The sequence below is a fragment of the Saccostrea echinata genome, unplaced genomic scaffold (genome assembly GCF_033153115.1).
Source record: "Saccostrea echinata isolate AGI-Se365-2 ecotype Australia unplaced genomic scaffold, CSIRO_AGI_Sech_v1 ptg000045l, whole genome shotgun sequence".
NCBI classification, from domain to species: domain Eukaryota; kingdom Metazoa; phylum Mollusca; class Bivalvia; order Ostreida; family Ostreidae; genus Saccostrea; species Saccostrea echinata.
Genome location: NW_026889794.1, coordinates 5,384,421 through 5,398,634, shown reverse-complemented (window position 1 = coordinate 5,398,634; position 14,214 = coordinate 5,384,421). Strand labels below are relative to the sequence as shown.

Genomic DNA, 14,214 nt, shown 5'->3' with positions numbered 1-14,214 from the left:
AAGAAGTGTTTTCGATATGAATTTCAAAAAAATTCAATTTACAGACGACTATTTCGAGAATACACTGGATCCAAACCCTGAAACAAGTTGAGCAGAGGTCAGAATTTCCAGATTGCCAAGGCAGACAACCATGTCGTACTTGGAGCACTTCATTTTGCCACTTGAATTAATTCCTTTTGAAAAGTGATGCATCATTTTTACTCTCGTTTTCGGCAAAATAAACGTGGGTTGTTGTCTCAACAGTAAGTTGTACCTTAAAGTTGGAGCATTTATAATAACAAATGACATAGTAAGTTATGAACATGTTCCCATCAGTAGTTTATATTCTTTGTTCTCTGTTTTCTTTATTACTTCATGCGTATACAGGGATACTGTTTTGTTGATATGTCTTACAAGTGTATCACAATAAATCTATCAAATATCATCCATGAGAAGATCATTATTTCATTATTTTTTTTTTTGGGAGGGGGCTTTATAAAATATGACCTCCAAATTTTTTTTACCTTTTTAATTGACTTCATGCGCAGATCTATAAAAAATGGGGGTTGAACGTGATTCAAGTTAAGTTATTAAATTTGTATACATGTAAAATATAACCAAAAAAATGGACATTAGGCCTTCCTCCCTCAGGAAACATTACTCCCACTCCACCCGATTCCTATGAAATAGGTTTTTCAAGTGTGTGCAAGTTGTTTGCGTTTTTTTTTATTTGTTTATTTGATTTGATTTTATTATTTTTTTTTTTTTTCTAAAAATTTGCGAGTTTGGCATTTGTTAGAGTAGATGGGGACACCCACCCCCTGGAAAAATTCCTGGATCCGCGCCTGGACTTCTCTACTTCGCCCATTTCAGGCCCGTAGGAAGCATTTTCATTTTGAGGGGGCACAACCTTACATTTTTAGTTGGGGGGGGGGGCACTATCAAGTACCAAAATTTCTTGACAAGCAAAAAAAATAATAAGGTCTTCAGAAGTTATTATTGAGGGGGCACAAGCACATAGTAGATATGTTTTCTATAGTTTTATATATATCGCCAAAATTATTGGGGGGGGGGGGCACGCCCCCCCCCCCCCGGTTCCTACGGCCATGCATTCATTTCCCCTCGGTACATGTTGTTGGCACACAGTTTTGTGTGCGTGTGTAATGTTTTATTAAAACTTGAAACTTATATTTCACCCAAGGCCCACATGAGCCATAAAAGTAAAACCTAATTAAACATTTGAACAGGAAAATAAGAACAGAAATATGTACAAGAGTTTTCAAGTGTTGAAAGATAATAGAAAGGATGTATTTCATTGTTTAAAAATAAACATAGCAAATATAATTTAAATTTATGTCGCCTTTAGGGCGATACAGCCCTTGCTCCAAACAACTGCCTCAGCAAGTCAAAAGCAGCTGTATTAGAGCTGATCACTTTTTTTTTCTAAACAGGACAATGTGCTTCATATATACGAAAAGGGGGATTTGGGGTGGGGCGGGGCTTCTGTATGATATTAAAAATATATAGATGTAAAGAGCAATGAGAAATTATAATAATTTAAAATTTGTTTACAGAAAATTCTATATCCTTATTACTCTTTTTCTCCTTTGTGTTGATATACTTATCATGAAATGAAAAATATTTACAGCATGAAAACAGCATCATCTATTATTTACACTATTTATTTATTAGATAGTAGTTGCATATTGAATCACTTTTTGAATTTAAAAAAAAATAAACATGCATATTTGTTCAAGGGACCAAAAATTATTCTGGGGCAAAGGTATAGATAGTTTATTTAATTATAAATATTTTTGCGGCACAAGAATTTTATATGCAATGGGGAATTTTGAATTTTTTCTCTTTCTCTCAAAATAAATAAGAAATAGTACAAAAATACAACAAGAAAATGGAAGAACGAAAACAATCTATCCCGAATTTAAAGCAAAATAAAAGAAATAAGACAAGTAAGAACCAAGTAAAAATGCCTTGATGGGGGACAGCAAACACAATATGGGTTGTGTGTTGGAAAGGGTTCACATAAGACAAGGTGATGTTGAAAAAAAATCTCTAAACGGATTTCAAGGGGACAGTTATAATTTACTTTCCTAAACAATAATATTTCTTAACTTTTGGCGAAAAAGGAACCCTGCATGGGCTGTCCTATCTTGCCCGTCAATATATTGATTGAATCAGTTTAAAGGTCACAAAGTACATCATAGTTCGATCAAAATGCTGAAGGTTCTAGAACTAAAAAAAACTTTTTAGAAAAGGGATATTAATGTTAGTACTAAAGTATAAATTAAAATGGTTTGTTTATTGTGGTTAAAATTTCTAAGAGTACATTTTCTGATCTTTCGGTACGGTACATAAGGCAAAACATAGACTGTCTGCTACATTATGAATAGCTTTACTAAAATAATTTTAGAGAATTTTGTTCCAAATTTTCAACAAATTATGTTTGAAATTAAATTTGCAATAGATCTAGGACCTATACAACAAAATTAACAATTGAATAACTTCATAAAAGAATTAAAATCTGAACATTGTCATAGGTCTTTTGCAAGTCGGTAGGCCCTAGACGGTTTTTTTTTTTTTTTTTTTTTTTTTTTTTTTTTTTTTTTTTTTTTTTTTTTTTGTTGCAAAAATTATTAATAAATACTGTTCTTAACAATCCCTTCTTATAATAATGGCAAAAAATCATATGAATATACTTGTATTTATTTCACTAAATTATGAAATGGAGTTTGTTATGACTCTATAGTAACGTGCAGGTTTTCGAAGACCGTCGATAACCGACCTGTTATTCTTTGTGAAAAAACATTGAGATCAAGATGATCATATTAATACAATCGAAATATTACAAAGTTCAGAAGTAATTCTACTTTTTTCAAGCATTAAACATGGGTTAGAACACATAATTAATGTGTAATATTGCTTGGGTTCAACTTTCATGTCACATGCCGGTCAAAATGTTTGGTTGAAATTTACGTTTTTATTGTCACCTTTGATGAAAATTCGGCATTCTTATCCTTAGATGATACCTGTCAATAATATCCATCAGACTACATTCCAAAATGAATATAAGGAGACGGAGTTATGATGAAAATTTTGAGAAAATGTAACATCGAAAGCACAAATATGTGAAATTTCTTGACAGCCATGACTTCTCGGCATCCGGGCACCAGCAGCTTTCTTTTACGTCCGCGCCATGTCAATAAATACCGCGTCAGCAGCTGCCAGCGTCATTCTTGTTTTTGCAGGAGTTCCAGCCAGTTCGTCGAACATGGTTAAATCGCGATCTCGTTCCCGTTCCAAGTCACGGTCTAAGAGTAGGAGCCGCAGCCGAAGTCGATCTCCAAAGAAGACTTCTCCCAAGAAGGCAGCGCCGAAGAAGGTTGTAGCAAAGAAATCACCGGCCGCAGCAAAGAAGTCACCGGCCCCAGCTACCCCTAAAATGGCGAAACGAAAGAGTCGAAGCCGTAGCCGTAGTAAAAGCAGAAGCAAGTCTAGAAGCCGTAGCCGAAGTGGGTCGCCAAAGAAAGCTAAGAAGGCCAGGAAATCACCAAAGAAGAAGGCATCCAAACCCAGAGCTGCAGCGAAGAAAGCCGTCCATCCAACGACCCTTAACATGGTGTGCGCCGCCATTACAGCTATGAAGGATCGCAAAGGATCTTCAGCCCAGGCTATTAGAAAATACATCCTCGCCAATTACAAAGGGGTAAGCACCACACAGTTATCGTCGTTGATGAAAGCTGCATTTGCTAAGGGACTGAAAAGTGGAGCTCTTGTAAGACCCAAGGGATCTAGTGCCCATGGAGCGACCGGACGCTTCCGGGTTGGAAAAGTAGCAGCACCAAAGAAGAAGAAGAAGGCAGCAAAGAAACCAAAAAAGAAAGCAGCTAAAAAGACCAAGAAAGCAAAGAAACCCAAGGCAAAGAAGCCCAAGGCAAAGAAGAAGGCAGCCAAGAAAGTAAAGAAAGCAAGAAAGGCCAAGTCACCAAAGAAAGCTAAGGCAGCTAAGAAGCCCAAAGCAGCGAGGAAGTCGCCAAAGAAAAGCAAGCCCAAAGCAAGAAAGAGACCTAGCTCCCCAAGAAAGGCAAAGAAAGCAGCGAAGGCTAAGTGAGCAGTCTGTTCACTAAATAAAACCCCACGGCCCTTTTAAGGGCCACCCACATTTTTCGAAAAGATACCTCTAGAACAGCGGTTAAGAAACAAAACTTAACACCAGGCCACAGTTTACCTGTAAACATTATTCAAAAATATGTCTATACATTTTAACATTTTTGTTTGGCAATTATAAGGCCTTTTTTTAAAAACATGACAAGTATGAATTTATGTGATAAATCCTAAAGCTGCTATTATGAAGGAGGGATTCCAGTTGTTAGGCCTATTTTGTTTTAATTATCTGTAAAAACCCTTTGGAAAATTAAAATTTATACTAAAAAAATCTTAACCACATTGATTTACCCCCCCCCCCCCCCATTTTCTGAAAAAAAAACTACAGTATGGTTTCCCTCTTTCTATAATTTATTCCTATATTCAAATATGAGTGCATGCGATATATGCATGCTTTCTAGTCCTTAAGGCTTTTTACTGCTCATACTTTCCCTGCAGATTTTCTGCACTTTTCTGGAATATCCTTGATATACACACGACAATATAAATCCATCAATTGTGAATAATCTCAGGTCCAGTCTATATTTCTCGTAAATTTCACCAAAACTGGTTATAAAGCATTGGGCATTTCAAAATAAAAGCAAACTTGACTATATATAAATCATAGGTATTCTGTGATATAATACATGTATTATCAAAGACAACAAACTACAATTACCTGTATAGTTGTTTTTTAATTCAGAATTAATTTCGACAATATCATAAATATACATATCTCCTCAAATATACATGGATGAATATGTCTACATTTCAAACAAACATAAAATTCACAAAATCTGAAAATACTACGACAATAAAATGTTCTACAGCAACTACACAAGACATAAATTCAATATACAGTTAAAAAACAAAAACAATTAATTGCCTCTCAGGAAAAACCACAGAAAAAGTTACAGGAACTTGATCCACTTGATACACATTTACTGCATCTTTTTGCGGTTAAAATAACAATCTTATAAATAGCTTGATGGTCTAATGGCAAATACCATATGCACATACAATGTACCATATTAATCAACTTACTTGTAGGAAGAAGTTAACCAAATAAAATGAAACACTATAATTGTGTCTCAATCTCACAAAACAAGTTCTTCCCTATTTGGAGGAATCTATTTTGGTTTTTGGTTTTACAAACAGTGCTATTTAAAAGTTTATCTGTGTATGAAGAAAAGGGGATATTGGCTATGATCAGCCAGTATTTAGAATTAATCCTTATGGTGTACAATTATGTCTAGTTTGAAGCCCTTGTAATCACAGTTTACAGCTTTCTCTCACTGCTCTTGTCAACAATTTATTCTACAACTGTCGCAGCTTTGCCAGTCTCTGTGAAAGCTCATCCTAAGAAAAGAAAAAAAAATTAAAAAGTTTATACAAATGTATTATACTTAAATGTGTTTGGCACTGAATTTACACATATGAGTTTCAAATGTGAGTTGGTCCAGAAACATTTAGAAAACTACTTTCAATTGAACCTAATAAATACAAGCAAATGATATCTGAGCATATCTAGTTTCCATCATTCAATCTGAGGTGGTTAATGCTGGTGTAACAGTCACAAATATTCTTTTTTAATTACCAGCTTTCTTGCTTTGCTGGTAAATCCCAGTTTGTCACTGTAGATCCATTAACACCTCATATTGAATGAATGAAGCTAGTTACTTCCTACATAACAGACAATTAATACCTTCAGAACATACAGAGCCATGTTTTATGGAGATATGGAGTTAACACAATTCCTCCGCACTTCAAATATGGACAGTATGAAAAGAACGTCCAGCTTTCTTAAAATCGTTTTTCTATTGTTAACATTATTCTGTTTATTTACACGTACTTTTAAATATTAATATGCTATATAGTTTTTCAATAAAAAAAAAAAAAAGCACGGATGAAAAAAAATGTCATATTATCTTGCTTGTTAAGGGGGAAAATTATGAATTGCCCAAGTCCATAAAAAATTTGATAATCAAAAGTTTTGTGGAAAGCTAACAGATCATTGAGATATTATGTGTGTACCCTGTTGCTTAAACTTGCAATAAATGTAATTCTATTTTGTTTGAACATTAGTATTTTTATTTTTTGACAAACAAAACATGACCATCTAGATGAACCTACTTGTTCTGTGGAGGCCTGAGCTGTGCTTGATAAGGAGGTGGCTTGTGCTGATGGTAGATCTAGATTTAATTCCAATCTGAAATAAAAAAAAAAAAAAAATCATTAATAACTCCATACATGAAAAAGCTAATATTTGGTGTAATTATGCAAAAAGCAGAGAAAACCTTAGACCCCCACTTTACACGATATTTAATATGCACTTAAACTTTTAGCATTACTACACTTCCTGTTGGAAAAGACTTGACTTTATACATCAAATCTATTACATGTTCTTTGCATCATTAAAGTTTTTGATTTTAATTAGCTTTTAATTGATAAAATTACATAATATTACATTCTACTGATGCTTTTAAGAATTGTATGACACAAGTGTACTATCCTTCTTTCCTGCTTTTGTATCACTGACTATAATCCCTGCATGCCCATTTTTGAAAAGGCTGTGCCATTTTAATAAAATGCTCTTACCCTGCCTAGTTGGCTACTTGCTGCATTAGATTGTCCACCTCCCCCTGGGGAGATAATAGCGTAACACTAAGGTCATTCTATTTCAATAAAATATACTTACCCTGCCTCATCGGCTACTTGCTGCATTAGATTGTCCACCTCCCCCTGGGGAGCTGACAGAGTTGAAGCATTGCTCATCGTGGCGTCCATCACCTGGGTCTGTACATCAAGATTCTCAAACTGCTGCTCAAACTTGTCCATAAGATTGGATACCTGTTGATCATCAATAACAATTTAGTCAATCCCTCATCAATTGAAAAAAAGAAATATGCAAGTATCCTTGAGTTAAAAGCAATTTATCAGACAATAAATATTGCAAATTGTAATTTAAGGAAAAATTATGGTACATTATTTATAAGAAAATTCATTGTTAGTATGATTAACATTACATGAATCAATTCAACTACTAAAATAGTACCTTTTAAATTAGTGTAGGCACTAATTACATGTATGTACAGGTTCTTATTAATAATCATTTTCTGTTGTTTTATTGATTTCAACTTTCAGAATTTCATACTTGAAGACAATTTAATTATACACATGAACTTCTATATAGTGAGTTGAAAAGTTGAAGGTTTGTATACTTTTATATTTATTGTTCTATGGAGATGTGCATTACCTTTTCAAGATTCATAGACTTCATGGCTGACTCCATGGACTTGACTACTCCTGCCATAGATCCAGTCACCTATAATATAAAAGAAAAACTTTCAGACAAAAACTTTAAAAAATGTAGATAATCTTTACACTATCTTTGAGCAATCATAATGGGAACTTTGATGGGGCATTTCAAATTCACCATTGCTTTCTCATATTCCCTTTTTCTTACAGCTATTAATATTAATAATGTACAAGTATATTTCTCATTTAGTGCAGAATTATTGTTTTTCCTTAAAGGTATAGTGGTGCTCTATCATTAAATATTTTGTGAAGGAAAACACTGACAACTATTTTTTATATCAGTATTAACCTACTAAACAAGAGGTACTTCTAATTTCAATATATTAAGCAAATAAATAGCAATCAATTTGAGTGTTTTAACAGAATACTCTTAGCACTAACAACAAATATGAAAATGACTCATTTCCATAAGGAAGTACACATACATGTATCTAAAATAGTCAATCCTCTAAAAATCTTTCCCGACTAGAACAGGAACCAAGAACTTCATGGTTAAAACTTGAATACTGATGGACAGATGTGTTGGTGGAACTACATTGTTTATTTTCACCTGTACAGATCTGTCAAACCAGCAATGTTGTAATTTGGACGATAAAAAAAAATTGTGTTGAAAAACAGACAACAAAGTGTATGGATTTAAAATGAGGAAATACATACTTCTCTGCCATTTTACTTCCTTTTACCAAACTATTTTCCAAAATGCTCTAAAAAGCTGCGATCTGAGGAAAACATTCATAGTACTTTGATAAGGAGTGTATAATGGAATACGTAAGGAAAGAAAAAATGTTGCCAGAATGCAAGGCTCACCCATCTAAAGCTCTTAGTTTATATTGCTGGACTTGTGATTTTTCCATCTGTGAAACCTGCAGTAAAGATAGGCATTCATTTCATGAATGGGGGGCCATCTCCAGATTCTCAGTCAACTGGAAAAACGTCACCAAAACACAAAAAGACATTCAAGAAGGGCATCTTTGTCAGATAGGTGAAAACATAAAGTATATTCAACAACTAAAGCTAGAAAATGTTGAGAAGACCACAGAGAAAATTAACAGGATCCACCAACAGGAGAGTGAGATGCTAAGTGTTATCTCTAAACTGATCGAAAACCAAGTGCAACAGTCAGAGGATGAACTGACGAAGAATAACTCAAAGCTGACTAAACTGGAGACTCGATTCCGAACACACGCAGAAAAGATAAGACAGAAGACAGCTAGTTTTGAGAGAAATCGGGCTTCCAACTTGCAGTTTTTGGAAGAACATGGTGAATTGAAGACTATGATGGCGGAAATGAAGTCTATGACACATGAAAAAATCTCTCGTTTTGGTGAACTTTCTCTCTTTGTCAAAGGCAATGTTGAAATAAATAGCATGGAAAAAATGCTTGGAAAAGCCCAGAATGTTTCTGATATGAATGCTACGCCCATATCAGAGTTCAGCATTGGTGAAAAAACTATTGCTAATATATCTCTGGAATCAGAAGAAATTGCCTGGATTCATGGGGTGTCTGAGGATTTCAGTACCTTGGTTACCCTAAAAGGGGAGCGAAAACGGAAGCAAAAACACAGTGCATCATTTGGCGACTGCACTCTAGTGGAAAACGGAGATCAGTATTTCAATGACTATATGGCCCAAAGTATTAAAAAGCTCTCTTCAACTGGTGTGATATCACTGGTTAAGGACACAAAGCCTCTCACTCCCCTTGGAATTAGCTTGATGTCTGATGGGTGCCTTCTGGTTACCCTTGACTCCGAAGAATTCACTTCAAAGTTTGAAAATGGTAAAAATCTAGTCTGGCACATGACCCAGGTAGGCCGAGTGTTGAAGGAGTATGAATTTGAACTGGATGGGCAAACCAAACTCTTTGCATGTCCATATAGAGCAGTCCAGAATGGAAACTCTGACATCTGTGTTGTGGATGTTCTAACCAGTAACACTGGAAGAGTTGTGGTTCTTAGAAAAGAGGGCGCTCTCAAGTTCCACTACGCTGGATTTGACTCTACCAAAACCTTTGACCCTTCCATGGTATGTTGTGACGTCAGCTACAACATTCTTGTAAGCGATTACACTAATGATTGTGTTCACGTTATCACTGCAGACGGACAATTTATTAGATATCTTCTGACCAGGGAAAATGGACTTTTAAAACCCTACTGCCTAGCAATGTTCAATAACATCCTATGGATTGGTTGTCGTGATGGAAAGGTTAAGGTCGTTCGACATCATGTGACAAAGGACATGAGTATTTCCTATGGGCTTGATGCAGTCGCAAAAAATAGTATTGATTTTGAAATGATTAAAGTTATTAATTATTGGAAGGCTAAAAATAAAGAAGAGGAGGATGACATATGATGATAACCCATACAATTTTCATGAATATGAAAACAGTATTAAAAACTCGCCATTTTATGACCTTGTTTTTTTTTTTTTTACAATGAACTCTCAAACTTTCAGAGATGTGTTCATGTGCTTCAATATTTTGAAATGTAGCTTAAATATTGATGCAATAAAATAATTAAATCAGCTCTTTTTTCATTTCCAATTCAAAAATGGAAGGTGGGTGGGGACAGGATGATACAGTGATGTTTGCATATTAGTACATCAGAACACTATTCACTGTAAGTGAAACTTAAGAAGATATATTATAATAGAAATAAAATTCAGGAAGAACTACAGTCTATACAATAAAGTGGAATTTTTCTGTGAAGATTAAAATTTTCCAACAGAATATGAAGGCAATAATTGAAGAAAATTTCACATACCATGCATCAAAGCAAATATGAGACAAATCATTGCAATGAAAATTTAATAAGGGACACATAATGTGAGCCAGTACTTTGTACTGTGATTACCTCACAGTTATCTATCTTAATGCTGCTCTTTTGCTGCGAAGTTGAAGAAACTCTAAATCTCTCATTTCCGGGGCATGAATTACGCTTTATGATTCAAACAATTAGTATGCCGAAAGTACTATATACTGCAAAGGATTGAACTTCAAATAATAAGTTGTCTAATTTGGAATGTTTAAAGTTTTTTTTTTCTATCAGCTTCCAAAAGTAATGATAATCAGAAAGAAATGTTTGAATTTAAGTAGAAGAGTCGGCTTACTGAAAAAGTATCTATAAAAATGTAACACATGAGGACTAAGTTCCCTTAAAATTTATAAGCATGGTTAAGCGAATGTTCTGCAAGATATTTCACCTGGACTTCTTTCATATCTGCCCTTTAAAAATCCACAATGCTTGGTCTCACGTTGTATGCAACTGTTACAGCACATTGCCCCAAGCTAACTAACAGACGTTTCCTACCTTCACCACGAAAAAGTTCCATTAAGTAAAGTAATCGTGATATCAAGTATTACATAACATTTATTATTTGCTGATCACCAATTAAAAACCAGTCCCTGAGACAAAATATCTGCAACTGAAATTTTAGGTTTTATAAACCTTTGAGCACTTTTGATACATGGTCATACCATTGGGAATTATAAATTGAGGTATTAAATTAAACTGAAGAAGTAAATTAAAGTTGCAAAATGGAGAAATATATTGATGACTTTAACTATCATCAGGGTTTCCCTAAGACGCGGGGGCTGGAGAATTTCTCCGCCTATAATGATGTAATCCCCCGGTTATTCTGGTATTCCTACTCAACCCCCTGTTAGGCAAGGGACCCCAGAGACCCCCGTTTACCTTTTTAATTTACCCTGCTATTTCAATTCTTAGGGACAACCCTGATTATATTGTAATGCTTAATTACCCAGTTTTATAACATTTCATACCTGTTTTGTCGTGACGGCGGTCTGTACCCTGGCTGCCACTGCGTCTATCCTGGCACTCATTTTACGATAATTCAAAGCCTGGTTTTTCTGTCTGATGGCATTTTCTGCATGAATCTTTGCTCCTTCTGCATTACCTTTTTGCATAGCCTGTTATTGGTCAGAGCAATAAAATAGACAAATCAGGCTAAAATGCTATTAAGAAAATGTACACGATTGTTCACAATGTAATATATACATAAAACAAAAAGAGAAACCTGGAAAATGTGGTTCACTTTAAAAATTAATGTCTTGAACAAATAATAAGATACTGAAGACTTCACTGCTCCAAACATCTGACAGTCAAATTTGATTCTGAAATACTAATCGTACTTTACTTCCACAAGAAAGAAAAGCATATTTCATCTTGAGAACTTACTGTACATAATTATTAATTAATTTTTATTTGAATTTTCTGATAAACTCTTCATTACTCAAGTGTTGTCATACCTTTTTACATTTGTTTTTCTCCTCTTTTTCTGACTTTTCACATTTTTTGGCATTCCTTTCAAGATCCTTGGCTGCAAACTTAAGGTTGAATAAATGTTCTTTGTCACAATTAAGGAAAATACATAGATAAATTGGAGAAACAATATACTGATACAAAAAATGGCATCAATCTTCATATGAAAGAAAAAAGCTGATCCAGAAATATGCAAAATACTAATAATTTTCTTTAGGAAAATTTGTAAATTTTGACATGCAAGAAATCACTAGAATTGCTATGATCAGTATTTGATTTTGAAATAGTACATACTGTGATATCGTATTTTTTTGATTCTCCATTTACTAGACAGAAAAGTGACACAGAAGCATGCCTCACTCTCATATTCTTACTCTAGCTCATATTACATGTGTATTAGGTGGAAACCCATTTTTCAGAGACACCAAAGTGACTGGAATTAAATACAATTAATGTCACTATACTATAGTTCATTAGTTGAATCCACACTTTTCAAAAGTTATGTCCCGTGGCCGCCATCTTTGGGGGAAAAACCCATAGAATCCTCACAGTAGCCTTTGTAGTCTTTGTCAAATGCAAAACATCTGTGTATATATATAATTAAATCTTGTATACTGATTGCCCCAGAGTGGGGCTACCCCATACATGTGACAGAACTGAAAAATCACAACTGGAGATTTGAAATTTTTCAGCTGGAGTTTGGGTCTCAAAGCTGGAGATTTTTTATCGACATTTTTTCAAATCGCAAAAGTCCAACCCCCAAAATTCAGGAAAAAATACCTTCTCCCAGTTTATTACTTTACAAATTTTATTTTATAAAGTTGTTGTCTAGTTTTAAGAAAAATATGATAAAGTTTTTATTAAATGAAGTGAAATTGAGTATTCAAAATGAAATCAATTCATTTCCTAGTAAATTAATTAAGAGTTAACAGCATCTTTAATACATTGGATTTTTATTTTTGATTTAATACTGATATATCAACTAATAAATGAAGTAAAACATTCTAAGGTTTTATGTAACAAATTCTATGTCAGTAATTTGTTTTTTAAATAGAAAATGTACAGATGAAAAAAAGTACCCTCTAAAAAAATAAACAAATTAGAGTCAGGTATATTTTAGCAACACCCTGTAGTGTGATCTATTTTTAACTAGAGTGTGACCTACATTATAACTGTATCTTTTAATGACCAAAGCAGCATTAGAAGATGGCAACTGTGTATTTTAGCAACTAATTACAATGTTTTGCATTCAGTAATAAACATCAATGGTCTTTTATGAAGTTGATATATCACTAATTTTTACAACATAATTATACGACCTCATGTTGATTCCTACGAAGCCTACCGCTGTGAAAATTTATTGCACTGGCGTTGTTATCTCAATTTCTTTTCATTCTGAGCAATTATATGAAACACGATCAAAAAAATATTGCAAATAATATTTAATTTGAAGAATTTTAAAACACGGAAGATTTAAAAATTAATCGGGAGGGGCGGAAGGGGGGTGAAATATCGGGAGATTTTGTCTCCCGCCGGAAGAATCACATGTATGCTACCCATACATAGAAAGAAAAAAAATTAAACGCAGTGGATTTATCAGCTAGAGCACACCCAATCCCTACTTCTCGGGCCTCTCTGGCAAAGCTCACAAAAACACCTTGCATGTATTCACATCACTGGATGTTAAAATTTTATACAAAATGGAGTTGCTTCCTATTAATTTAAGTATTGACTAAACAGAGTTGATCGTCCCCTCTTCAGAGGTATATTTTAGCTGATATCATTGCATTCAATGAAGTTTTGTTCTAGACTCTACAGATAAGGGGTCATCTTACATTTATTTCAATGTTTATGAAAAGGGGGGTTCCTTTGTAACACATTCAAGGTTGTTTTTACGCTTGCCAGAAAGGCCCGGGAAGTTGCAATATTGAAAGCACATCCAAATGTTTGGTAGTATAAAGAGGAGAAATGTCATTTCTTTCCCTTTTGACCTTTTGGTTGACCCCGCATAGGGACACAACTTTTGCAAAGTGTGCATTGGACTATATTACTTTCATACACCTATATGTTATAGTAGTTAAAAATACATTGTATTCACTATTCTGCCCAAAACTTCTGCTGATGAATTTAGATGTTTAAAGCTTCAATCTAAAGAGAACAGGGGAGCTAGCTCATTAGCCAAGCATATGAATTTAAAAAAATGACAATATATGCCCTTTCAGAATAAGCTTTGTATTTTCAGGAAGATATGAGCAAGAACACTGTACATTTGCCTTTTTCATCACTTACCGCCTAATATATGAATAATCTTGAAAAAGGATACTGTCCATAGACATTTTGAAGCTATGGCTGATCTCTTTTCCCAACAATCAGGAACTGAACATGTAAAAATCTATTGTGAAATGTAAATAGAAGATGACTTCTCCTCTTGTGATTGTGTATATCCTATTTTCTCGTGCATTACGTCATCATTTGGTGTGGT

At 34.1% G+C, this 14,214-nt stretch overlaps 2 protein-coding genes across 2 annotated transcripts; one reads left to right on the top strand and one right to left on the bottom strand.

Moving 5' to 3' along the window:
• The first annotated feature begins 3,218 nt into the window (after window positions 1-3,218).
• On the top strand, window positions 3,219-4,122 carry LOC133201707 (sperm-specific protein PHI-2B/PHI-3-like). Its single transcript, XM_061337498.1, has one exon. The coding sequence runs from the start codon at window positions 3,266-3,268 to the stop codon at window positions 4,103-4,105; it is 840 nt and encodes a 279-aa protein (XP_061193482.1). The 5' UTR covers window positions 3,219-3,265; the 3' UTR covers window positions 4,106-4,122.
• Window positions 4,123-4,834: 712 nt separating this feature from the next.
• Window positions 4,835-14,197, bottom strand: LOC133201826 (charged multivesicular body protein 1b-like). The gene is made up of 7 exons (XM_061337630.1): window positions 14,056-14,197; window positions 11,720-11,817; window positions 11,234-11,380; window positions 7,394-7,462; window positions 6,836-6,987; window positions 6,271-6,346; window positions 4,835-5,496 (listed from the first exon to the last, which is right to left on the bottom strand). Exons 1-7 carry the CDS (start codon window positions 14,066-14,068, stop codon window positions 5,455-5,457), a joined length of 597 nt encoding a protein of 198 aa, XP_061193614.1. The 5' UTR covers window positions 14,069-14,197; the 3' UTR covers window positions 4,835-5,454.
• Window positions 14,198-14,214: the final 17 nt, after the last annotated feature.

Coding starts and splice junctions, on each gene's coding strand:
- LOC133201826 (XM_061337630.1), bottom strand. Junction 7,463..11,233: donor CCGCCGTCACGACAAAACAG/GTATGAAATGTT, acceptor TTTATATTATAG/GTGACTGGATCTATGGCAGG. Junction 6,988..7,393: donor AGTCTATGAATCTTGAAAAG/GTAATGCACATC, acceptor GATGATCAACAG/GTATCCAATCTTATGGACAA.
- LOC133201707 (XM_061337498.1), top strand. CDS start 3,266: ATGGTTAAATCGCGATCTCGTTCCCGTTCCAAGTCACGGTCTAAGAGT.